Below are 26,874 nucleotides of genomic sequence, written 5' to 3'. Positions count from 1 at the left end.
CCCAGAGAGATGCTCAGATTACACCGCAGGAGGAGGAGAGGGCAGGACAGAGATTTGACAGTATAATTGTGTCCCTCTATAGGCTGGATTCACTGACCTAAATTCAGGGATTTGGCCCTCCTAAAAACTGGATTGAGCTACTCAGCTAGAGGCTGGATTAAAATTTGGTCCATACCTGAACTCAGTCTTTGCCACTGCCCCCGTAGCTCACAACCCCCCTTCTCCTCCCCATCAGCACCGATCGCCCAGGTTCTGGGGCAGAAATAACCTGCAAACCAGTGGATGGGAGCAGAAACAGCCAGGAAGCTCAACACTCAATGTTTTCTCCTGCGCCCGCAGAAAGGGGTGGCCATTCCCAGGGCCGGCTCCAGGCACCAGCGCTCCAAGCAGGTGCTTGGGGTGGCGGTTCGCAAGGGGCGGCAGTGTTTCCGCCGCGATGGCAATTCGGCGGCAGCTTCTCTGTTCTGCCGGCCATGGTGGCAGTTTTTTTCACTGCTTGGGGTGGCAAAAACTGGAGAGCCGGCCCTGGCCATTCCTATCCAGGTCTGGGACACTGCAGAGCCCTGCATTTCACGTTGCAATTGGGCCCCCCCCCCCCACCATCCCTTCCAGAGCAGTTGGGCTCCACACCAGCTCTCTTTCCAGGAGAGGAGGACCAGTCCAGTGGTTAGGGCACTAGCCCCCAACTTGGGAGACCCGGGCTCAAATCCCTGCCCTGCTCTTGGGAAAGTCACTTAGCATCTCTGTGCCCCAGAATAATGGCTCTCCCCTGCCTCACTAGGATGTGCAAAGATAAATAAAGTAAAGATTGGGAGGTATAAAGTATGTGATATATCAAGACTACCTTTGGATTTTGCTAGTGAGATTCCTCCATCCTCATTCACTTCTAACCACTAGGTGTATTCCTTTTACTAGAGGATGGCTAGCAACATTTGCAATCTCTGCCGGTCCTGTATTATTCCATCAGTGCTTCTCAGTGGAGGTTTCCAAACAAACAGGTGCAGGCCTAGGGAGAGGACAGCACCTTACCCGGTCCGTAGCATCAAGGATGGCTGGAGTCAGTCTGGACCAGCAAGCACTCAGACCGACTGCAGAGAAGATGCCTGGGGGAGAGGAGATAGCATCTCCACTGCCTCACACATAGATGGTCTTAAAAATTATGAATCTATGAAAATGCAGTTTAATCCATCTCTTTATGAATTGTAAAGATGTTCCTAACCTCTCCCCCTTGTCTGGCTCTGGAATTGTTCTCTGAGCTCTCGGGGTCACTGGCATTTCCTACAGACTTAAAGGATTTGAAACAGTTAGGTGGTGAATATCTTAATCAGATCAAAAAATTAATCTACTACAGGCACGCATATGCCTAAACATGGTGAGTGAGTTAGTCAGCCCTACCAGAAACACAGGCTGGAGCAAGAATATTTATCTGTACATTACTCAACACAAACCTAAACTGGAGCTGGTGACGAAAACTGTACCCCTCCCCCAACACACACACACACACACACACACACACACACACACACACAGAGCTTGTTTCATCAAGGCACAAGGGAGAAGTTTGCTGTTCCCAAGACAGTCAGTAAATGGCCCATTTCAAATCTGATCTCTATCCTCAGACACTCGACTATTCCAAGTATCCTGTAACTGCTCACAGACTCCTCACTAACTCAATGGGAGTTTGTGACTACTAAAGCCGACCGACATGCAACAGAATTCTGTTTGTGGGGTTTGCTTCCTTTTGGCTTCAAATGTGGCTCTACTAAAGAAAGTGACTAAAAATGGCATCATGAAATTCCATAGCTGTGACTCAGTGATCTTGGTATCAAATCTGTCACGTTTACAAGTAAAGACATTATTTTATTCCAACTCCCAGCCCCGCAAACTTCCCTGGAATAGGAGTTATGCTGGTGTCTCTCCTTCTCATGCTTCATCCCGAGAAATAGAGGTTCTGCAATTCACATCATGCCTAACACCGGTGGAATCTCTTCAGTGGGTTTGCACCGGTGTAACTAGGCTGTAGGGCTGGATCAGTCACAAGTGTGCACGGAAATGACTAAAGAGCTGTTATTTCAATGCAAATCTGCATGTGGACAGCTGCTTGAATCTTAGCAAAATCAAATTAGGACACCTGCCAGAGTGTCCGCACCAAAATCAAGAGGAGTGAATTAAAGCGGTGTTCGCTATTTCACTGCAAGTTTGGGTGTAGCTCAGGACTTACTAAATTGGAAAAGGGGCAGAGAAGGGCAACAAAGACGATTAAGGGTCTGGAACAGCTTCCATACGGGGCGAGATTAATAAGACAGACTGTCCATCTTGGAAAAGAGACGACTAAGGGGGGATATGAGCGAGGTCTAGAAAATCACGAATGGTGTGGAGAAAGTGAAAGTGCTTTTTAACCCTTCAGTTAACACAGGTAGCAGGGGACACCCGATAAAATTGATAGGCAGCCGATGAAATTCACACAACGCGCAGTCAACCTGTGGAACTTGTTGCCAAGGAATGTTGTGAAGGCCAAAAGTATAACCAGGTTCAACAGAAAAATTCATGGAGCGTAGGTCCATCAATAGCTATTAGCCAAGACAGTCAGGGATACAACCCCATGCTCTGAGTGTCTCTATACCTCTGATTGCCAGATGCTGAGAGTGGACAGCAGGGAATCATAGAATATCAGGGTTGGAAGGGACCTCAGGAGGTCATCTAGTCCCACCCCCTGCTCAAAGCAGGACCAACCCCAACTAAATCATCCCAGCCAGGGCATTGTCAAGCCTGATCTTAAAAACCTCTAAGGATGGAGATTCCACCACCTCCCTAGGTAACGCATTCCAGGGCTTCACCACCCTCCTCGTGCAGTAGTGTTTCCTAATATCCAACCTAAATCTCCCCCACTGCAACTTGAGACCATTGCTCCTTGTTCTATCATTTGAATATTATAGTATTTCATTGTGTGGGATGGATCACTCAGTAATTGCCCTGTTTGGCTCATTCACCACAAAGCAGTCACAGTTTATTAGACCCTGCAGTACTCTGCAGCTACACAGCTTGATGGAAGCTTGACCAGACACTGCCCTCGGAGAGGCCATCGTGCAGAGTAACAGACGGCCAATAAGAAGAAAGAGCTCATGGGATTGTCATAATCATCAGCTGGGCCCTCTGTCCAAAAGCAGCGGGTTGGGACAAGCAGATCTCCATCCTTACTCTGTGTGTGTGTGTGTGTGTGTGTGTGTGTCACACCCAGAACTTTTGAGGGCCAAAGAGAGCGGCCTCCCCTAAGTGGAAAGGAAAAGCTCCTGTATTCCGAGTTCTCTTTTCCAGGGTTAAGGGCATTCACATTGTAATCATGGAGCATACTTCCCAGCTGTCTGCGATAGCTCTCACCTAGCACCTCCAAACTTAACGCCCCCAAATGGCTGCCCTACTCTCTCAGAACGCTCTGGATGAACATTTAATCACACAGAAATCAGCAGCTGACAATACGGAATGTGCAACTTTAACTCTGACCCCCGTCCATACCCTACTGTATGGCCTTTAATTACACGATGCTCTCTTATGCCTTAAAACGCCCAATTTGACCATGTCACTCCACAGGCGCCGCCCTTCCGATATGCCAGGGAGTACTTGACCCCCAGCTCTGCCCCCACTCCATCCCTTCCTCCATGGCTCCGCCCTGCCTCTTCCCTCCCCCGTTCCACCCCGCCCCGCCTCATTCCGCCCCCTGCCCCGAGCATGCTGTGCCCTTGCCCCTCCTCTTACCTCCTCCTCCCAAGCGCCTCCTGCATGCCACGAAACAACTGATCGCGGCAGGCAGAAGGTGTGGGGAGGGAGGGGGAGGCACTGATTGGCAGGGCCTGCTGGTGAGCAGCAGGCACTGTGGGGGGAGGGGGAGAGTGGATAGGGTGCTGCTGGTGGGTGCTCCAGCCCCAGGGTACATGCAGGGTTGGTGCCTATGCATCACACAACTTTAGATATGAACAAGTGCGGCATCTCACAGTACTATAGCACTGCTGTATGTCGCTAAAGCGTACTCACAAACAGAATTCGTGGACCACTCCGATCATCTTGTCTGACCCACTTACGCAACATGCTACAGTGTCATTATAAGACAGTAGAGTAATAGTGTATAGTGTGATGTGTTGACCCATATAAGGGTTAATTATTAATCATGGACTCTAAATAGTGACAGGTTTCAGAGTAGCAACCGTGTTAATCTGTATCCGTAAAAAGAAAAGGAGGACTTGTGGCACCTTAGAGACTAACAAATTTCACAGAACAATTAGCGCAAACCCTGCAATTCTTACTTCAGCAAGATTTGCAATGACTTTGAAGGTGTTTTGCCTCGGAATGGATGGCAGGATTAGCCCACTGTAGCTGTTTAAGTTGATTATAGATTTTGCATTTGGGAAGCCACAATTACATCATCGTAGAGAAAAGTTAGCTTTCATTTGACTTGTGAAGGAAGAGCTATGTCTCTTTCAGATCAATCCTGGACACACGCTCAGGAAATTAGCGAAACAGTTTGAATGAAGCACATTCGAGAAGGTTAACGGCTACTGTCACTAAGCGGCTGGGGATAGGACACCTGAGGAAGGAGTATGGGGGAAGCTGTCCAGAGGCCAACACTCTACCTTGTCCGAGGTGACGAAAGGCAAGTTGTTCAAAGCTGTCCGCCTGTGACAGAACATTGTCTCCAGCCCTTGCTGACTAAACAGTCAGTTTAAGCTTGCTGAAGTGTTTCAACTGGCTTAACTTACAAGAACTGTGGTAAGAGGTCTCCGGGTACAGTCACAGATTGACATGGCAACGAGCTGAAAGAGTCTAGAAACAGGAGGAACTGTTAGAATAGAAATCACCAGTATGTGCTGTGACTGGACAGGAACTAGGCACCACTGAACAGCGAGGCAGGGGACGGATGGCGGGCTGGCGATGGATGGATGGAAGGAGTGAGCTTTCCCATGATGGCTACCACGGTGAGCCTGAGACCAGAGAGGCAGCTAAAAGCAACAACCTTAACCAGCCCGACGATGGTACAGGTTTGCCAGGTCTCAGAGCGGCTGAGCCGACCGTGGGCTGGGCGTGTGCTTCTCTGCAGCAGCGAGGCTGCAAGGGAAGTCAGCACCAGAGACAGAAGCAGCCTTTTCTCTGGGCTGTTCTTTTCTCTCCCCTTTTGCGTTTCTTTTGTTTTGTCTTAAAGAAAATGGGATCGGATTGAAAGTACCAGAACAGCAAGAGCACCAGCTGCTGCCCAGCTAACTGCTTCTCTTCCCCAAAAGTACCATTCCTAATACTGTCAACAGGCTGCCAAACACAGTTTCTTCCTACAAGAGACTCTACTGCCAAAGGGAAAAGGAATAAGGGGTCCTGTCAAGTGATAACCTGACGTAATACTTTACATTTCAGAGGCTCTAACTGCTTTTCCTTCTGTCTGTTTAATAAAAGGTTACGACGACTTTTCATGGTGGTTGTTACAGCCAGAGCTGCCACTGATAATACGATGTGAAACCCCCAAATCACACAGAACTATGGAGCATTGTAACAGCGAATGGCGGTTTTATTAACACCTTATCCCTTGCCGGGCCTTGTGTCACCGCATCAAACAAAACTCTCAACAGAAACTAGTGAAACTTTGAGAAACACCCTTTAGAGGCAATACAGTACTGCCCAGAGATGCGTCTGTGTGGGGAGGTGCAGGGAAACAGGTTTAACAAAGAGCTGTTTTCTCGTATAAAGAAAAGGAGGACTTGTGGCACCTTAGAGACTAACGAATTTATTTGAGCATAAGCTTTCATGAGCTACAGCTCACTTCATCGGATGCATGCTGTAGCTCACGAAAGCTTATGCTCAAATAAATTTGTTAGTCTCTAAGGTGCCACAAGTCCTCCTTTTCTTTTTGCGAATACAGACTAACACGGCTGCTACTCTGAAACCTTTTCTTGTATAGTGCACCTAGCACACTGGGGCTCAGATCCTTGCTGGGCCCTCTGGATGCTATAAGAGCACGACTGCATATCTTTTATAGCTACCCTCGGTGCACATGTCCCCACCCAGCATGAGACTCCCAGAATGGCGTTAAAACGGGACGTGTGTTTATGAATAGATTGCCTCACTCACGGCACAGCCGCTGGCCGACTTCCATGGTGATGGTGGAGTCAACATGTTCCAGCTGCTGACAATATGTGCACTGAGCAATGGTCTCATGGCAGCCATGGGACAGTCTCAGATCCCAAGGCTGGAAGGGACCATTGCGATCAGAGCCTGACCTCTGGCAGAACACACGTCAGAGACCTGCCCCACAATCATTCCCTTTGAACGAGAACAGATCTTTAAATAAAACAGCCAGTCCTGATCATTACCATTGTTAAATCAGGACTGGAAGTTATTCTAAAAGTTCTGCTTCAGTTCTAAAGGAACTGCCTGGGGGCAGGTCTCTGGCTTGCGCTATCCAGGAACTCAGGCTAGATGACCACAGAGGTCCCTTCTGGCCTTGGAACTTATGACTGTCCCATGGCTGCCAAGCTTCCATAGGTGCCTTAATCCCCTTAGGGCACTTACACACACACCTGGAACCTTCCCGAAGAACCGGGACGGCTAATCCAGCTTCGATCCTCCTACGACCCAGATCAAGTGCGGGATAAAACTGCCATGGTCTCTCTACTCACCAGCCAAGCTGGGAAGTGCAATGCTACAGTTACCCAGCAATGGGCCACTAGCAGCCCTCCCTTCTTGCTCTGCCTCAGCCCCACTGAGACATCACCGGTCACAATCAGCTCATTGCTGGCCTCACTTGTGCTGTATGTTTAACTCATGCCACCTTTCACTGCCCCCTCTCCCCATCTAACTGCATGTGCCATTACGACCGGCGCCGCTTTGAGGCAGAGAGCTTGTCTCCCTATAAGGCTGCCTTGGAGAGCCAAGAAATCTGTACGAGTGTTTGATGATAACTGTGCAGTCTGAACTGTAGAATTTTCTACTGCTCATGCCCAGATCAGATGTTTTGAACTTGGCTACTTCCAGTCCAGCATCCTGGAGCCTTAGCAAATATGCTCTACTCAGCAGAGGCTAGTGACGTTTAGCCGTCGGATTTACTCTCCTATCACAGGGGGCTCTACTCACCACTACAGCGCCTCCTTCTGGCCAGGTTTGGGGATTAGCTCCGCCAGGCCGACACCCCGTCCTGCAGTTGCGCTCTGTCACCCTCAGTCTCGTTCTCTCGGGACTCAGTTGCTCCCGCTTTGGGGCTTGGCCCTCTGGGCAGGTCCCTGTAGTCCTCTCCTTCTGGGGTGTCAAGTCTCTCGGGACCCACTGTCCCAGGCAGTTTTTCCTTGCCCTGCCCCTTAATCACACCGTAGTCCAGTGGCTGGAAGGGGAACCCAGACCTTTTCCAGCCCAGGGACTCTGCGACAAGCAGTCAAGGTCTGCACAGTCCTGACCTTTACGGCTGTATCCCTGGGCTACTTCCCACCTTGCCTTCGCTCACCCTGAGTGTCTCTGCAGCCTCTTTCTCTCTGCAGTCCCCTTTGGCTCTGCTACTGGGCTTTCTACAGGCCCCTCCTGTCCCTGTGCAGCTGAGCCTCATCTTTAATTACAAACATTGCTCCCTGACTCCTCCTCCAGGTGCAGCCTAGGCGGTTAATTGGCCCACCTGGCCCCCTTAGCCCCTTCAGGCCTTGTGTGGGGCGGACACACATCACTCACCCCCAAAACATAGAGTCACAATTATCAATGGACATTTCAATACCTATTGAAAATCACAAATAAGCGTTAAGAGGAAGAGGCTGTACCGTCTGATTCTCAAACCTCTCCCCCAGCCTTTACAAAACACCTGCCTTGTGGTTGCAGAATAGCCCTTAGTGAGACAACGTGGAAGGAAAACTCACTAATGCTACTGGGCTGCGAGCTCACTGGGGCAGGGAGCAGCTTTTCGTTCTGTTTGTACAGTGCCTAGTGCCTGACCTGTGCCTGGCTCTCCAAGGCATTACTGCAATACAAGGCAATCAAGAATCGTTGAGCACTTGGAGATCTGCTTACAGAAAGTGCTGTAGAAGAGCTAGGTATTAGAATTGTTATTAAATAATAATGTGATGAATGTGGTCACTTGGCAACATCCAGCTCTATATTTTAACATGTTTATTCAGAGTCTGGAAGGGCATGGAGGAGAGTGCATATAATGAAGTCTACACACAACGCTCCACTGGGAGGTGCGGGGTGCCAGTGCAGGACAGGAAGAACACCAAGGGACCTAGACAGGTTAGAAACTTGGGGAGGCACCAGAGAAATTCCAGATAGATTCAGCCAAGCTAACATATTGGAGGAGAAAATCAGCCAGGACAGATATTCAGGGGAAGGGAGAAGTTGACAACAAAACTAGAAGAGGCTGGTGTGTAGGGTGTGAAGAGGGAGCAGGGAAGGGCTGGACCGTGCTCAGCAGCTGGCCTGCAACAGCAGTGTGCCCTTTTGATCACTGATCATCTGACAGCTGAACTCATCCTAGGACAGAAGCAGGGGGATTCCAGAGGAAGGCAGGACATGCCCGATCTCCTCCGACTCGAGGCTTCTGATCAAAAGCAAGGAGGCTTTAAAAAACTAAATCTGTGTTTACTTTAAAGCAGTGCAACAAAGCTGCACACAAGAACAAACTATGGTTAAGGGAGCACACAGCTTCCAGGACTGCCACCCATTCCATCCTCTGGCACCTGCCTGTTGTCCTTTCAATAAGGGACGTGTTCTTCCTCCTTCCATCAGAATCCCCGCTTTTGTTTTTGATCTTTTAATTAAGACCTTGTGACTTGCAGATCTCCAAGTGCTCAACGATTCTTGATTGCCTTGTATTGCAGTAATGCCTTGGAGAGCCAGGCACAGGTCAGGCACTAGGCACTGACTTGCTATAAACACAGGGCCAGTCTATACTACGCTACAGCACGACAACAGGGGTGTCAATTACAGAGCACACCGAAATGTGGCACTCGAACCGCCCCGCATGGATGCTGCTGGCACAAACTGAAAGGTACCCAGGACTGCTTTAATGCGACCTCTTTCAGCTTCATGCAAACTGGGACCCTTTTAGTCCGCACCACGTGGGGCCGTTAGATTGTAACACGCTAGCACACTCTACAATCCACACCCCCATAGTCTGTACCGCGGCTCAGAATTATAAGAAAATTCTTATAGATGGTGACCAGGAGCAGCCCTGCCCAGAAGGGTGAATCACACCTCACAGCCAAGGGAAATCACAAAGGGTATTTGCAGAGAGACTTTAGCTCCGTGTAGCAGACATCCCTGTGATTCTGCTGGTAACTTGCGATGCTGCGCTATTTCAGTAACATCACATCTGACTAAAGAGTCTCGTGTATCAGCCGCCTGACATTCCTTGGTAAATTGCCCTCCTGACTCCCACATCAAGAGTGGGCTGCCCGCAGCTCACCTCCAGACGTCTGACAGTAATCCCCTGCGCCCCAGGGGGAGAAAAATTGTGTGTGATATAACAAAGTATCCAGAGATGAGATAAAATACATGACAACATAGGGTAGGTATCGGGGAAGCTCTGGGAAATCCAGCAGGAAATCAATGACCCTTCAGTGCTCGACATTAAACAACAGCCAAAGCTCTGGAGACCAAACCTCAGAGAGCAATCCTGCACTGGGCAGGACACTTGAGTGTCCCATTGCTTTTCTGGGAGGATGCCTGCGGGTAGGGCTGGGGAAAGGCAGCCTCTCACCTCCAAAGAGCCAGAATCACCCACTTGTTTCTCAGTAAGGCTGGGGATGCTGAAGTACTAGTGACATGATGGCAAGAGCCTGCACGCAGGGACTGCTCCAAGGCCTCTGACCCAGAGCACGTCCCCACATTGCTGCTCTGGATTGATCACCCTCTCCCCAGGCAGGGGGTGGCCTCGCTAGACGGGGGAGCCCAGGAAAGAGTTTGATGCATCTGAGAAAAGCCCAGCCCTGGCCCTGCAGCCATGGAGCTTTGGCGTTGCTGGTGCATTTACATAGGACACGACAACAGCTGGTGAGACCCAGACCCAGGTCCCCAGGCAGCCAGGTTGGCCTGCGGGGCTTGCAGGAACAGGCTGTTTGCTGGTGAAGGTTGGGCTGAGATGCAGAAGGCCTGATTTGCGATGTGGGGTACCCCCTGGCTTGCCCAGGGCACTTTCCGACCAGAGCTTGGCCCTGCCCAATATGATTTCCGTTCCCGGGATCTGATCCAACTGCTCACACACTGAGCTTTGGGGAGAGGGCACAGCACGTCACCCAACCGAACTCACGTGGTTGAGGGAGAATGAAAACTCACCCCTGCCACAATTCCAGGGAAGAGAGCAGGAACCGCTGAGCCACTGAGGCCCCTTCCGGCTCAGAGGGCTCTAGGACTGATCCAGGAAGGCGGACGGTACAAAACATTAACTATCAAACCCATCGGAAATCTGCTCCACCCTGCTGCTGGAAACAACCACAGTCAGACGCAGATTTAGTAGGTAAATATAAACAGCAGCAACCACCGCCGGCAGAGCTAATTCTTTCACCACCTGCATGGTCTTTGTGCTGATGTGCTCAAGAGCAGCACGGCTTTTATCCAGATGTATGGGCTGTAAGCACCTGGCCAGATAAGGGAAACTCCTGCCTCGGCCCCATCTGCCAGATGGAGAACGCTTTCTCTTTAAACAACAGTTGCCCCCTGAATTTCTGATTTACACAGGGGCGCCCAAATGCATGTGCCCCTCAGCCCCACTGTCCCCTGCCCTCTGACCCCAGCATTTCTCATTACTTTGGCAGAGGGAAGCAGGTACACCGGATTAATGATTTCTTTGTGGGAGACAGCTGCCAAGCAGGTCACATGCTGTTCCCCAGCTGCGTGTTGTGCCTTTCTGAGCACAGGGGTTTTAGCAGAGGTTCTGTCGTTAAGGATATTAGAGTCGCTAAAAACTCGTTTCAGCATCCAGAATAAATCCAGGGGGGATTGCAGAGCTAGCCAGCCGGGTACCTCAACTGCAGCTACTGCGGGCACCTTGCTGGGCTCCAGAGCAACGTTGGGGAAACGGCTCTCCCTCAAAGCAGGAACAGGTGCTGCCCGGACTCTGCTTCTCGCTTGACACAGTAAGATGACATTAGCCTCGCATTAGCCTCAGTTGACCACCCTGATCTCACTTTGTTTTTCCTTGTGACCATATGGACACTTTATCCTTCACAAGAAGGAAGCAGACTGCAAGTCCCCAAACTGCCTCCGTGTTAAAGGGGCCAGGTCAGCTGCTGAAAATTGTTCTCTCCCTCTTTCTCTCTATTTCAAGGAGGGACAGTCTTGTCAAGTGACAGTGAGCTACTTGTCAAGAGATTCTCCCTTGCCTTTCAGTGGTGCCATGTCTCACAATAGCCAAGGTTTTCCCCAAGCTCCAGCTCCTGGAGTCAGGGGATGATGAAAGACTCTTGGTTTTTGTTTTTAACAAAGTGTAAGTTTTTAGCCATCCTGGTTTCACAGAAAAGCCAGGAACAATGCCCTGAGAGGGATCTAGCAGCTCCAGAACCAGAAGGTTGCCATCCCCTCCTGTTATTCGCACCTGTGTACGGCAGGTTCCCAACACTACCCAGGCAGAATGCTGATGTTCAGGAGTAGCTTTGCATGCTGGAGAGGGCCACACGCAGGGCAGGATTTTTTTTCCTTCTCCATGGACTCCTAGGGACCAACCCTTCTCCCAGCAAAGGCAACAGAAATTTTGCCAAAGACTTCAAAAAAAGCAGGCCTAGTTCCAAGACCTATCTGCTCAAAAAGCAATGCAAAAAACTCCAGCTACTCTGAGAGAGACCAGGCCCTGGGTCCCCTCACCACAGTCACAGCCTTCTCTGCTCCCATGGCTCATGTGCCCCAACTCTCCTGAGTTCCCTCCACTCCCCCAGCCTGCCTCTCCTTCCCATCTCACCCACCTCATCTTTCTGGTTGGCTTCCCACCATGCTTGGGTGGAAAAGGAATTTGGGGGGCAGGGCAGTTCCCAGGACTGCAGCCCCACTCTGCGGAGCCCAGCTCCCCCCCAGCCTCACTGAGGGTACAGGGCGTTCCATGGATGTAGGTTAAGAAACGCTTTGCATCCCCACCAATTCCACGGGGAGTCCCCAGCCCTTCATCTAGGTCTGTGGTGGTGGTGGCAGTCCCTCTGGCCGAGGAGCCAGGGGGGAAACCTAGAGACACTCACTCTACTGGCTACAGTGTCACGTTTCCAGACCGGCGCAGGGTAGGAAGCAGCAACAAGCAAAGAACTTCCAGGCTGCCGCTCACACGCCCCCCACCAAGATTTGCGCATCTAACAAAAACCAACTGAAACCTTGGTAGCCAAGTATTGATCTCACGCTCCCCTCAGAGCTCCTGCCACAGCCACATCTGCAAAGAATCCCTCACCTCCACTCCTGCCTCTGATACGCTGGAAAAAAATCTTATTAAATCCAGGCCAAGAGAGACTTGAATGGAACATTAGCCACTCAAAAGCCAGGAAACACAGTATTAAATATTCCAATTGTTGGCCCTTTTGTGACCCAAGCAGCTAATTGAAGTTCAAGGCCCTGAACGTTCCCATTGGTAGGAGAAACTGATAGAGTCTGGTATTTTCTTTTACGCAAGCTTGTTTATTTACAAGGAATGTACAAAGTCCTGGTCCTCTGAATGCAGAAGGAACCAGGAACAAGAGGACCCGTTTCTTAGCTCCAGCCCCAAGGCTCTTGAGCCCACATCAGAGCCAAGAGCTCTCTAGCTTGTTCCAGGGCTGCACTGTGCTCCCAGGCTCCTGCTCGGCTTTCTTGCCTCTCCTTCTCCATGTGTTCTTGTCACTTCTCTTTTGTCTGTTCTCCTGAGCACACAATACGCAACCCAACTCTCTGCCCATCCAGAGCTAGTTTCTGGGCAGGCTTTGAAGGTTTGTTTTAGGTGTGGCCCCTTACCTGCCTTCCAACAACTCTCTTCAGTGGTCTCGTTCACACATCAGTTTGAATGAGGTTTTCACTCAACCCATAACAAGGTTTCATCCAGCTCTTACCAATGATCAGCCGTACTTCTGCCCCTTGTGAGCATGCACATACAGTACAGCTCACATACTAGTTCTCATACAATTTTGCATACGACTGTAGATAACATATCGTGTGTCTAGCTCCAGGGTATTGTATCGCAGTAGTGGGTAGAAGTTCCCCCGACAGAGCACAGTGCCCCATTGAGCTAGGGGCTGTACAAACACAGTGAGATGATCTCTGCTCCAAAGAGCTCACAGTCTGAATGAGTTTAATAACAACACAGGCCTTGCCTGTGCTGTACTGACGAGGCACTGGTAGAAATAGACCCAGTCACTAACTAGGATGCACATCTGGCTATTTAAATATGATGAAGAATTATTAAACCTCTCAAGTCAGGAGGAATAGCCCTGGATACTAGCTGTACAATTTCACCCCCTTCATTCTGGAGATCCCCACTCCCTTCTAGCCAACCTCTCCTTTCTGCGAAATACCTTCCCCGGGTCCCCTCTCTCCTGCCATCAGCCCTGCCCCTCACGTCTCAGAGTTCAGAGGGGGCCTGGAAAGATGGACTTACTCCATCCATGGGCTAGCTTTTTAGACACAACAAACCCTGCACCTTGGCAGGGGGATAGGTTAGATGACCCTTGTGGTTCTCTCTCTGCAGAGGGGCAGAGGACTGTGTTACTCTCTCCCAGGAAAGAGGACAACAATCGACTCTCCCCTTCCCTGTGCCTGACCATGGCTGTAAGTGCTGGGCAGGAAGGGGAGTAGCAGAGCTAACTGTCCAGCCCCTAGCTGTACACTCTGCTGAGGGCCTGGGGAGAACCCAGGGTTGATTCACATCCAGCCTCAAGAGCTGTATGTCCCAGACGAGTCACTGACCTTGCTGACATCCCAGCCCATCTGCTGGTTTAAAGCCCTCTTCCCAGCACTGGCACTGCTGGAAAGGGGTCAGAGTTTCAGTTTCACAGCGTCAGCAACAGGGATCACTGCAAACACAGCCAAACCAGTGGGGCAGCAGCAGCCCTGGCACCCCACAGCCTCAGCAACTCTCCCCATTTCATCAGGAGCCTCGCCACATGTGGCCTTTTCCTTGGAGCCCCAGCTCCTAGAGTCAGGGGATTAGGGGAGACTCTTGGCTTTCCTTAATCAAACAGGAATATTATGGTTGCAGAGAAAAGTTTAAAGTGTGAATGACCCTAAAGGCTTCAACACAGAGACAAGCAGTGCTCAAGGGTTATTTCTGAAGCCTTGTGATTTTGAGGAGCTTACTCAATGTCTGAACCCTTGGGGCTAGTGATGCTGCCCATAGGGGACTTCTGATAGCTCTTTGCAGGGGTTATTTGCTTATGCCCATATAAATTAATACAGCTTTAAAAAGTTCAGTGTGAATTATGTCCGAGGCACAGCAGAGCACACTTTGGACTGCTGACTTCTGTGAAGTCAAGGTAGTCAGAACAACACGCATGCCCGGCCCTTGCTCTCTGGTGCGACTTGTACTCCTGACCCAGAGAGATAGGGCTTGTTGCCACGGGAGTTATTCCTGATGACATCCCTGTGTGGATCCTCTCCTTCTGGAATAAGGGTGCCCACACAGAATTCTGCTTTAAATGCACACACTACCTCAGTCTGAATTAACTCCCCTGGGTAGGCAAACCCTACCAATCAAGCATCTGCCTGGCCCATGGGAAACCTTTAGCAAAGGCTGGACAGACAGACAGCAAACAGGTACCTTCTCTGCACCTCGAGCAGACAGCACAGAGATCGGACCCGTTGGTTTTTAAAGCCAGGCTAATGCCCTTCTAGCCCTGTTTCCTTCATGGATTCAGCATGTGCCCTTTTCATTGTGCTATTGGGCTCTACAGCAGCACATAGAGACCCCGCCAGGGAACCGGGCTGGGCACTTGCGCTCTAAACAGACCCGGCCGAGGTGGAGAGGGGGAAGAGCCATCACCCCCATTTCACAGAAGAGGCCCAGAGAGTCACACCAGATTTTCACAAGTGCTCAGCACCCAGGAGCTCCTAATGCCAAGGCTCTGCAGGGTGTCTCCCCCTCTCTCCCGGAGGGAAGGGGGGCCTGACAGGAAGACAGATCTGCCTGTAGAGGACAGGAGATTCCCAGCGGTGGAACCTTTTCCCCTCTCAGCTAGAGTTGCTGGGAGCCGCATATACTTTCTACCAGGCACCAACTTCACCTGCAGTGCCCAGTTCAGATTCTACCTACAACCAAGGGGAGGAGAAATCCCCATCCCACTCCGCCTTGCCTCAAACCCTTTCTTCCCAGCCATGGTTCTTCAGGCCCCTGGTCTCCAAGCTGTCTGAGCAAAGCCTCTGTGTGCAAGACCTTTCTGCCCTCCCTTTGGGGGCCTGGAACCAGCCAGAACAGGGTACCCCCAGCGGGGGCAGCAAGGTCAGTAGAGGCAGTGTCGCCAATGCACTCTGCAGCAGAAATGCCTATGGAGTGGCAGCCCTAAGGCCGCAGCTGGGGGCTCCCTGCAGGCAAAGCCCTGCTGAGATCGGTCTCTCAGACCAGCTGCAGCGCTGGTACCATCTTGGATGGCCAACTCCAATCCCTGCAGGATTCAGCCAGGACTAGTCCAACCAAAATAACAGAACCCACGGATACAGATTTACCCAATATTAGTGCATGGTGATACGGGGCACCCCTGGCCTGAACTGCATGCAGTGAAGACAGATGGAGAATCCCCACCGCTATATTACTTGCCTCTACACACAAGAGGCAAATGGCCCAAGTTTTCAAGTGACCAGAAATTCTGGGAGCCCAATTTTACACCTTAATTGCACTTGATTTTCCAGAAGTGCTGAGCACCCATGCTCTGCACATCAGGCCCCTTTCAGGGATTTCAAGTTGGAGCCCCCAAATCACTGAACGCTTTGGAAAAATCAGGTCTATACAAACGATGCACAGCTTGGTCTCCTTCCTTCCCAGGCACTCACCCCAGGGGCCTCCCCTGCCTGCAGCGTGCGTTTGCTTTGCTGGGATTGGACTGGACTGCAGCGTTTTTACAGCAATTAACACTGACTAGATTCTGTTCAGTCTCTTTCTGCTAGGTTTATTTTCCTTAAAAGTCAGAATTTCAGACATGATGAGAACTCCAGGCATCTGTCAGCCCCTGGGTGGTGCATGGTACCTTGTTGGTCAGCAAGTGTTGTCCCCCTCGCCCCCAAGAACCAATCCACACGGGATGCAGAGCTGCAGCTACAGAGCTTGGCTCTTTAAATAAAGCTGGAGAGGCTCATTCTTTCAGCTCTGGAGGTCCCTGGTTCAGTCCCCAGTGTCGGCCAACGTGGCAGCTGTCGCACATGCACTATTCTCAACGTGCCAGGAAAGAGTCTTGGGGCCAGGGCCAGTTCTGTCACACAGCACAGAGAGAAGCTCTGGCCATTGCTCTAGGACACACTTACAAGAGGAGAGACTGCACTTAATGCCACAGGAGAAGCTAGAATTGAGACTGAACTCTCTATGGTTAGACTTCTCACCTGCCTTCCTTGTGCCCTGGGGTCGTATCCACAGAGATCAGCGGATAACCACATATACTGACAGCAAGTAGCTTTCCAGGGCCCCAGGTGTTTCAATAGGACAGAGCTCCTAGTCCCCGTGCACAACCACAAATTCATCCAGGGGCACAGTGGCCCGTGAGGCCCTCTAGGGTCAAACAGGGAGGAAGAGAACGCAGGTAGCAGGGGCTCCAGGGAGCAACCTCCCCAGCCTACTCCCTCTCCCATCCCCTGCCAGCTCCATGCTGCCTGGGCGAGTGCCGAGAATGGAGGAGTCACTCTCCCTGCCCTCGGTGCCACCGCAGCCGCCAGGGGCCCGAGGTGCCATCGCAGGGCAAACCCCGCTCAGGGTCGGGGTGTGGGCAGCGTTTGCAGCTGGCCTGGGGTGAGCATGCGGGGGAAGTCAAACAGAGCCTCAGGCAGCCACTGGCATTTCAGACAAGAGTGTCACTCCCCCCTCCCTCACAGACGGCATCCAGACCCCCAGCACTGAGGACACCTGTCCGGCACAAGCTGCAACATGCCCAGAGGAAAGACACATGCTCTCTAGCTCATGATATGGCAACTGTAGGGCATCAGCAGGCTTGGGAGGGCACAGAGGGTAGATGCCACCAGTCAATGGAAATGGGCATTTGCAGGGCAGGCAGGAAATGACAGAGAGAAGAAAGTGTAAACCCAGAACACAGCATAGCATCAGGCTACGGCTACGGCCCCTGGCATCACACGCTACTGACGCTGCTCTGGTAAATATGGAGAATCTCAGGAGCCCAGGGCAAAGTGCTACTCCTCCACAGAGCCAGAAACAGCCTTAAAGACAAAGTGCACGATCTACCAAGTTAAGCAGAATTAAATAAAAGCCAGGGGAGAGGGTGAGCTATTGGGGTACTAGTTTCATTACAGCCCGACGATATTGACTCCTGCTTTACAGGGTCTGGGTTTGAGTGGCCAGTGCAATAGTGATCAATGCCCTTCAGTGTTTGGCCGGGTTAGTTACCAGTATCCATAAGACGAACTGCACGGATGCAAGTGTGTGGATTATATAACGTATCACACTAGGGGTATCATTTAGTTGCAAGTGAAACTAGGATTAGTTAACAAACCAGCTCTGACCCCATCTGGCTGAATGGTAGGAGCAAGCCTCCTCCAAGATTTAAACAGGGACATCGTGCTTTGGATTTCTGGTCCTGAGACCAGTCGGGATATTTCAAGGTCCAACAAAAACCTCACCCCATAAAACTGGAAAGGTCACAGAAATGAGACTTCTGACATTTTGCAGTGCTTCCTAATTCTGGAGTGCACTCCCCCAATCAGATTTCCACCCTATAAGCTATTAAACATTTGGGAATTAAAGGATGAAGACGGATTTCTTTTGATGACCTCGCTCTATAGGATTAAGATGATTATGCGATGTGAAACTGAGACAGAAATTAAACCAAGAGACAAGCGCTCTCCTAGAAGCACCGGTATTGGCATGATGGACCCTTGCTCAGGAGCGAGCATCACAGGAAACCGAAGTGGGGGAAAATCCAAAAAAAAAAAGGACTTTGAGGGAGGCCAAAGTGATGTTTTGCTGGAATGGACCCCGTTATTAGCCTTTAAGAAGAGGAATATGCACTAACAGGAACCTCCCTTCCCTTACTCAGGGGCGTAGAAAGTTAGGCTGTTTGTGGGCAGTGACTATTTATAAATGAAGATATGAGGAGCTGGCCTTAGGAGCAGTGCATGTTGAGAAAGTCCCCCACTGCATTTCTCACGACCCTGGGGCAGAAGGAGCTTTATACTCAAGAGAGTAAAATTCATGAAAAATGTGACTTCTCTACTCTAGATAGAAGTTGGCTGACTTGTGTTAACTCTTGCTGCGCCGAATGGAAGAAAGAGACAATTAGTTTGACACAAAGTTTAATTCTGTTGTTGCGTTTTCCTTGTATTTCCATAACAAGAAAATTGGTGAAGCACTGGGACAATTTCATCTGGAATCTAGGCTCTCAGGCAGGCCAGCTTCAGAAGAGATGCCCGTTTCCCTTACTCCATTTTTGCGTTGGTTCCTCCCCCTTTGCAGATGGATGAATTCACAATCTCTCTCTATTTCAGGGAATTTAAAAGAAAAATGAAAATATTTCTACAGACCAGGCTTTTGAACCAGCATTCACAAGTCTACAGGAATGCTGGTGATGGGGTTCCCAAAAAATAAAGAACTGTCCCTTGTTACGATGGCACCTAGCACCCCAGTCAGGGGTGGAGGTGGAACAGGGAATGACTTTATGCTAGGCATTCATTGCACAAGGAGCTGGTTTAGTTCAATATTTTTACATTGGGGTGGAATTTAGGTTCCAGTTAAGCACAGATACGCTGCAGGTATAATGCAATGCTTAGCCCCCATCCCAGGTCTTGCAGGCACTACAATCAGTGTCAATCTGGTTTCCAGGTAACTGACTTCAATTTGCAAACAAGACCATGAAGAGAGGGGCTCTTGGAAGAAACAGCAGCCTCTGGTGAGGGTCTGGGTGTCTCTGGGATCTGACTGTATGTACATTAGAGAAAACTGAAAAGAGCTTTTTAGAGTCATTTAGAGAGACTTGTATTTGAAGCTGAAAACCCCTTACATCGATGATGCACCTGTCTGATCTGTCCTTAGTGCAGTGCTAGCTGCAGGAAGGGTCTAGAAACAGTGCCACAAGAAAATAACTCCAAACAGGTTTCAGAGTAGTAGCCGTGTTAGTCTGTAACCCCAAAAAGAAAAGGAGGACTTGTGGCACCTTAGAGACTAACAAATTTATTTGAGCATAAGCTTTTGTGAGCTACAGCTCACTTCATTGGATGCATGCAGTGGAAAATACAGTGGGGAGATTTTTTTATACACAGAGAACATGAAACAATGGGTGTTACCATACACACTGTAAGGAGAGCGATCAGGTAAGGTGAGCTATTACCAGCGGGGGGGAGGGGGAACCCATTTGTAGTGATAATCAAGGTGGGCCATTTCCAGCAGTTGACAAGAACGAGTGAGGAACAGTGGGGAGGGGGGGGAATAGTTTTACTTTGTGTAATGACCCATCCACTCCCAGTCTTTATTCAAGCCTAATTTAATGGTGTCCAGTTTGCAAATTAATTCCAATTCAGCAGTCTCTCATCAGGGTCTGTTTTTGAAGTTTCATCTTGTGGGGGTCTTGCCCCTTTGCTAGAAAGTAAGGATCAGGCTTTGGCAGGGAGAAAACTCATTGAAATTTTAGACCCCCAACCCACGGAGGGCTCTAGCTATGGACTCTGCCTTGTCACAACCATCCCCCTCCCTGCATCCTCCCCCCCCGGGTTAAACCTTGTAACTATGGAACTTTACAGGCTCTTTGTGCAATGACTCTGGACGTGCCTCAGAGCGTTACAACAGGATCATGGAAATTAGAACTGGAAATAGACAGTCACTCCCATTCCCCGGGGCCCAGTGCAGGAGTGTTCCTTACAGCACAATCTTGTTAACATCCTAGGCTACTGCCACTTCCTTTGGGGGAGGGGGGACTCCACAGCCTGGTGCAGCTGGCTCTCAGGAGGAGTTTCCTGATTCTCTTGTTCAATTCTCCTGTGTTGCAACAATGTATCGAACCAGGCAGTCCCTTCCGGAGAGCAGAACCACCCCCCCCCCAGCGCCAGAGAGACTCCGAAAGGGCCTTCCTGCGATAGCTAAAGTAGGGTAGCTCAGCATCAGTTACCACGGGCCAGTCACATGGCGTTAAACCTCATGGGAGGGTTACACTGCATACCCCCCCAGCCTCAGACGGCTGGCTCCTGTTTTACAGTCAGATCATTGCAATGGTCCAGACCGTTACTGGAAAGATTATGGCAACCAATCATCAGCCTCGGTCCAGGACATAGCCTGCCTCCTGGCCCCCACAGCACTAGAGAGCTGGTGGGACAGGCCTGGTGTCGAGGGCCAGGGGTGAAGGAAAGAAGCCAGCAGGAGGTAGGGCTGCCTGAGAACTCACCTCTTTACACTAGCGAGATAGAAACCCCATTCCAGTACACGCACAGATTTCACCAACCGTGCCAAATGAAGGAAAGTGACAGACTTGCGGGACACGTTTCCCCAGCGAGCCCACACGGAATAGGATTGCCAATGCTGTGATCATCACAGATGTGTGCGCAGTTATTTCACAATTAGCTTCAATACTTTTCAGTTACTAAAAACTAATTTCCTCCCAGCTCTCGGTGATTTCAGCAATTCAAAGGTGGGAATCTGTAGGGTAGCATTTTTAATGGCATTAGCGCTGTCACTGACTCTATAAATGATTTGTGATATAGCTTATAAAGGCCCGGACACACTTACACAGTGCCCTACAAACAGATTAACCACATGCTACATCCTGCAGATTGCCATCTAAATTAGATCAAGACAAGAGAACATTTCAGGCAAGGGAGGGTTGTGGGAACCATAATGGTAAGAGACAAAGCATAGTAAAAAGTGGCACAACAGAAATGGCATCTATCACTGCAGCCTCCACCTGCTCTCCAAGTGGCCTGGTCTACACTATATGGTTAGGTCGACACAAGGCAGTTTAAGTCAACCTAGCTGTGCATGTGTCTACACCAGGGGTGAGCAAACTTTCTGGCCTGCGGGCCACATCAGGTTTCCGAAATTGTATGGAGGGCTAGTTAGTGGCCCGGCTCCCACCCCCATCCAATACCCTGTCCCTCTGCTTCTTGCCCCCCGATGGCTCTCCTGGGATCCCTGCCCCATCCAACCCCCCTGTTCCCCGACGGCCTCCCTGGGACCCCTGCCCAGTCCATCCCTCCCTGTCCTTGACTGCCCCCGGACCCCCCACCCCTCTCCTTCCTGCCTTCCTCCCCCAGGACCCCTGCCCCCATTCAACCCCTGTTCCCCACCCCGACCACCACCCTGAACTCCCCTGCCCTCTATCCAACCCCTGGCTCCCCACTCCCTGCCCCCTTACCGCGCTGCCTGGAGCACTGGTGGCTGGCGGCGCTACAGCCGCACCGCCCGGATGGAGCCAACCACGCACCGTGCATCACAGAGCACCGGGTCAGGCCGCGGCTCTGCAGCTGCGCTGCCCGGCAAGAGTTCACAGCCCCGCCGCCTGGAGCACTGTGCCTGCAACGCAGTGAGCTGAGGCTGCGGGGGAGGGGGGACAGCAGGGGAGGGGCCGGGGGTGAGACTCCCAGGCCAGGCAGGAGGGTCCTGCAGGCCCGAGGTGGCCCGCGAGCCGTAGTTTGCCCACCTCTGGTCTACACTTACATTTGGCTCCCACAGACGTAAGTGCCCTGGAGGGATAGCTCAGTGGTTTGAGCATTGGCCTGCTAAACCCAGGGTTGTGAGTTCAATCCTTGAGGGGGCCATTGAGGGATCTGAGGCAAAAACTGGGGACTGGTCTTGTCTCTTGAGCAGAAGGTTGGACTAGATGACCTCCTGAGGTCCCTTCCAGCCCTGATACTCTACGATCACCATCCAGAGCAGCAGAGAGTCACAGTCAATGTAGTTTGGTCAACAGTGATAGTGTAGACACTGCGTTACTTACATTGGCTGTTACTGGCTTCCACGAGTTGTCCCACAATACCCCGCAGTGACCACTCTGGTCACAGTTGTGAACTCCACTGCCCTCCCCATTACAGCCCTGTGTATTTTTGAAATCTTTGGTTGCCTAGTGTGGTAGGCACCTAGCACTTCTCCATTGTTGAGGGTAACTGCCCAGCTGACCATGTCAGCTACGTGCTGCAGATGCGCTCCTGCCTGGAGCAGACAGAAGATATTGCATCTCCTGGGCCCGTGGGGAGAAGAGGCTGTGCAAATACAGCTCTGACCAGCCACAGAAGCATGGACATCTATGAGCAGATTGCTTGGGGGAGGCCGGAGAAAGGCTACAACAGGGGCCTGCCGCAGCACTGCATGAAACCCAAGGAGCTGCAGCAGGCATGCCAGAAGGTCAGGGAGGTCAAAAGTGATGTGGTGCTGAAAGAGGAGGAGGAAGAGGACGCAGAGTGACATGTTCCAGGAGATTCTGCAAGCCAATGCTGCATCAGAGAAGGAGCACAGGGCCTGGAGGATCACCACTGCAGACAGCCTGGAGAAGGACGGAGTGGAGAGGAGAAAGGTGCAGGTAAAGGAGAGGAACGTGCAGCAGGAGGTGCTTGTGCAAACTGAGATGCTGTAGACTCTGGCAGACTTGCAGATTCAACAATCCCATGCTCGCATCCGCCTGCAGCCCATTGAGAATTCAATATCGGGACCTCCCTATACCTCCCTGCCCCCAACATTCCAGCTGGCAGCAGGGGTCAGTGCGCTACCCTTGCCACTCCACCTTGGGAGACATTAAAGACATTCACAGCATCACATACACTGATCTGTGAAAGCCACGGTTGGTTTGTGTGTACCTGAAATGGAAATGAGTGTTCTTTCCCCTTCAAAAGTTCTGTTCCCTTAACTGATTAAGTTTTGTATTTTTTTTAATTTCCTGAATCATGTTACAGAATAAAATTATACTTTTGGAACAAAATTAACCTTTATTAGTTCACAGCATTTGCTGTCTGGTGCTGAGCAGGTCTGACACTCACCAATTTCCTGTTACTTCACTTTGTCACAGAACCCATAACATCATCCACAGACATTATTAATAGGTGCATTGGCAATGTTACAGTCCTCCATACACAGCACTCACTACAAGATTCATACCGGGCTGCAAATGAGCAGGCCAGGTAGAGCACACTGCAGCAACACACACTACTCTGGCACACGATTAAAATTTTCTTTCAAAGCCTCCCTGAACCATATAGCTTCATGTTGAGCTCTTCTAATAGCCCTTGTATCTGGCTGTTCACATTCAGCGAACAGCCACTTCACCGCCATCTTTTCCCCCGTAGCTTCACAGATATTATGCAGCACACAGCAGGCAGCTATAACCATTGGGATATTTTTCTCACTGAAGGCCAATCTTGTAAGCAAACAACGCCAGCAATATGGGCAGCCAGTGACACAGCTGTTGGGGGAGGCTAGCTCCTGGCCCCTCCTGTTCTGCCCACCCTTCCCTTTTGCCCTCCTCCCCCGCAGCAGCCCAGAGCACCCCCACCGCAACCCCAGCAGCGGCGGCCAGCTTTGGTGCATCGGGCGGCCAGTCCAGGAGTGCCGTGCAGTTGTGCCCCCAGTCCCGGTGCTCTGGGAGGCCGGGCGGTGTGGCCGCAATGCCCATAGTGCTCCGGGCAGCCAGGCCATCCCCAGCCCCAGAGTTCCAAGTGGCGTGGGCCTGGCCCCAGCCGCCTTAAGTCCCTGTGGGATTGGGAGGCAGGCCAGCCAGGGGAGTGCCCTGGGATGTGCAGGAGGGGGCAGAGCTTGGCTACACTAGGCTGTTTGGGGAGGCTCAGCCTCCCCCTGCCTACGATACCTGCCGCCCATGGGCGGCAACCCTTCAAATACTCAAAGGCACATTTGACTGTCATTCTGCACCTGCTGAGCCTGTAGTTGAATTGTTCCTTGGTGCTGTCGAAGTGACCGGTGTACGGCTTCATGAACCAGGGGATCAAGGAATAGGCTGGCTTTCCCATGATCGCTATTAGCATTTCAACATTCCCAAAGGTAATTCACTGATCAGGAAAGAATGTCCCTGCTTGCAGGTTTCTGAACAGTCCTGCGTCTTAAAGATGTGAGCATCATGCCTGACCAGCTCACATTGATGTCAGTAAAGCAGACTGCATTGATGCAAGTGCTCCTGGTGAGGACGTGCACCACCAACACCAGGAGTCCAGTGTGCACATGCACCAGCGATGTACTAACTGCAGCGGCTGTAACTTAGGTCAACATACATTTGTAGTGCAGACATGGTCTCTGTCTGCCTGTCATCGCCAGCAATAAGATATATCCAGGAGCACACACTGCACATCTGCTGTGGGCTGCCCAGGCAGACTAGAGGCTTGTTATGCTTAACACACAACAGCAGCCCAGCTGCGGTGCTGCAGCGTTTCAATGTATGCTTCCTATGCCAATGGATGGGGGTTCTCCCGTCACCATACATAGCACGGTCTACACGGACTTAGGACGGTTTCACTGTGTTGCGCAGAGGGGTGGCTTTTTCATACCGCTGGTGGATGTGGTTACACCAATGCAATTTTCTCGTGTCGAACGAACCTAGAAGGCAGCTCATTCTTCCAAATCTAACCCGCCGTTTGTGACAGCGGCCTAAGCAGATTGATTTGCAAGACGTAGGCTGCTTTGGCAGTCAAACCCAGAGTCCTTTTCACAGAAATGCATTTTGATAACTCCATGACTGGACCTTAGAGATACACCAGGTACAGAGCACACCGAACCCCACACTAAATCAGACAGGACTTAATAGGCTTGATGCAGGAAACCCTGGGTGAACTTCTGTGGCGTGGGTTAGGCAGGCGATCAGACCAGATCCTAACAGTGCTTGGAATCAATCTATCATTCAGGGAGGGTCTCTAGGACTACGACAGTTAAGGTTCCCTAATGGTTCTCATTCAAATCCTGTTTTCAGTTGCTTGTAACTTTCCAAAACATTCTCTTTTCTGGTTGATATTTCTGGGGCTCGGTCTCTTTCCATAAAGGTGACTTTCTGTTTGGAAAGTCTGAAAAGATCCAGTTCAGAGAACAAACAGGGACAACGCACCCTCACCGCACTACAAACAACGGAGACTTAAATAGAAAAGTTTGACCCACAGCTGGGAGTAGAAAGCTGAACTTGGCAAGGGGGACAGCCTGTGCAGAGAAACACTGTAGTGTGCTTGATGAAAGCTTGGCTCAATTTGACCCAGGCAGGGGTCAAAAGCCAGCGTACTTCTTGGGTGCAGTGCACAGGGGTAGTGTTTAACCCTTTCCAGGGCGGCGGGTGGTAAAGGCGGGCTGTGCTGTGCACACAAGTGACGCTCAGTAAGGAAGCGGCTTGGCTACCCAGCCCTTCCCTTACCCCCTGTATTTTGGGTCCTCCGGCCCAGGCAAGGAGAACAGCCACAGCTACCTTTAGACCAGGTGTTGAGTACACCAAGGGCACCCACTGTCCTGCTTCAAGGCACAACCCAACCCACTGACAGCCTGGGGGCAGGGAGGCGCTGCCCCTGGGGAGCCATTATTCCACCCCTGGCGCCCTCACGGGATTTTGCCCTGAGGCTGAAGCGCCCGGTGCTGGCCCCGCTCAGAGGCATGAGACCAGAGGGTGCCCAGGCTGGCCCCAGAGCTGCAGTGTCCGGGGATGGCTCCTGCAGGCACCAAGCCCTCGCCCCGCAGCAGCAGGGCCAGGCGGACCTGCCCAGGGTGTCCGGGGCCCTCCGCGGCTGGCTCTGAGCCGGCAGCCTGGGGAAGCGCCTCCAGTTGCCCGGGGGCTGGAAAGTTGCGAAACGGGTCGGTTCTGGCCGGGCCGATTGCGGGGCTCCCGGTGGGGAGCGGTCCCCCCAGCCCGGAGCGGGGCGGCGCCCGCAGCCAGCCCGTGCCGGAGCAGGGGGGGGGGTGGAGGGAAAGCGCCGAGACACCCCACGGAGGCGCGGAGCCCCCCGATCTGGGGGGTCGGGGGCTGAGCCACGCCCGCGCCTCGCACCTGCTGGGACGCCGGGCGAGCTCGGCGCTGGAGGCTCCCGTCCCGGCCCCGGGGCAGAGTCCGGCCGCCCAGCCGCTCGCGATCCCCACCCCTCGGGCTGCCCCCCGCTCCGTGCCCGGCCCGGCTCACTCACCCAGCAGCGCGGCCAGCCCCAGGGCCAGCGGCAGCGGCTCCATCCCGCCGGCTCCCAGCACGGGCGGCTGCAGCGCCGCGCTCCTCCCGCAGCCGAGCCGAGCCGAGCCGAGCGCGGCAGGTGCCGGAGCGCAGCCCGGGGCGGGAGGAGGAGTCGGGGGCGGGGCCCGCTGCCCAGGTGGGGCGGCTCCAGCAGGTGGGGCGGGGCCAGCCGATCAGGTGGGGGGCGGCTCCCCAGGCGGGGGAGGGGTTGGCCCTGTGTCCCGGGAGAGCCCTATGGGAGGGGGGGAAGCGCTGATCCCGGCGCTGGAGGGGGTCCCCGCTCTGGCACTGCCCAGCCAGCAGCGCCCGGGAGCCGGAGCCTGCTCGATCATCTCCTGGCTTTGCCCCCCCCCCCCAAGGCTGAGAGGAGGCCCCGGGCTGGGACTCGGGTCGAGCCGGGCTCTAGTCCTCTGTGGGACCCTGGGCCAGTCACTGCAGAGTCAGTAGTGCCCAGCTGCAAAACGCAGAGAACAACTTTCCCTTCCCTCTCCCCTTCCTCGGGGGGGGGGGGCGAGCTCTTCAGGGCAAGGGGGGTCTCAGTGTGGGTGCAGGGCTTGGCACACTGCCTCCCAGCTCAGCCCGAAGCACCGCTGGCACCCCTACATTATACACCTGGTCCTAGTAATGTACCTGTTGCAGGCTAGGAGGTCACCCC

The 26,874-nt window shown here is 52.1% G+C and overlaps 1 protein-coding gene across 1 annotated transcript in view; it reads right to left on the bottom strand.

Annotated features, from left to right (window-relative positions):
* ESAM (endothelial cell adhesion molecule) overlaps positions 1 to 26,362 on the bottom strand; it is an 84,406-nt gene extending 58,044 nt beyond the window's left edge. Inside the window, 1 exon segment of the mRNA XM_038380737.2 lies at positions 26,179 to 26,362. Coding sequence (XP_038236665.2) covers positions 26,179 to 26,221 — 43 coding nt within the window. The 5' untranslated portion in view covers positions 26,222 to 26,362.
* Positions 26,363 to 26,874: the final 512 nt, after the last annotated feature.

Source organism: Dermochelys coriacea, chromosome 22, assembly GCF_009764565.3.
Source record: "Dermochelys coriacea isolate rDerCor1 chromosome 22, rDerCor1.pri.v4, whole genome shotgun sequence".
Taxonomy (NCBI): domain Eukaryota; kingdom Metazoa; phylum Chordata; order Testudines; family Dermochelyidae; genus Dermochelys; species Dermochelys coriacea.
Note: the sequence above shows the minus strand (reverse complement) of the source record. Positions and strands in the feature narration are given on the sequence as shown.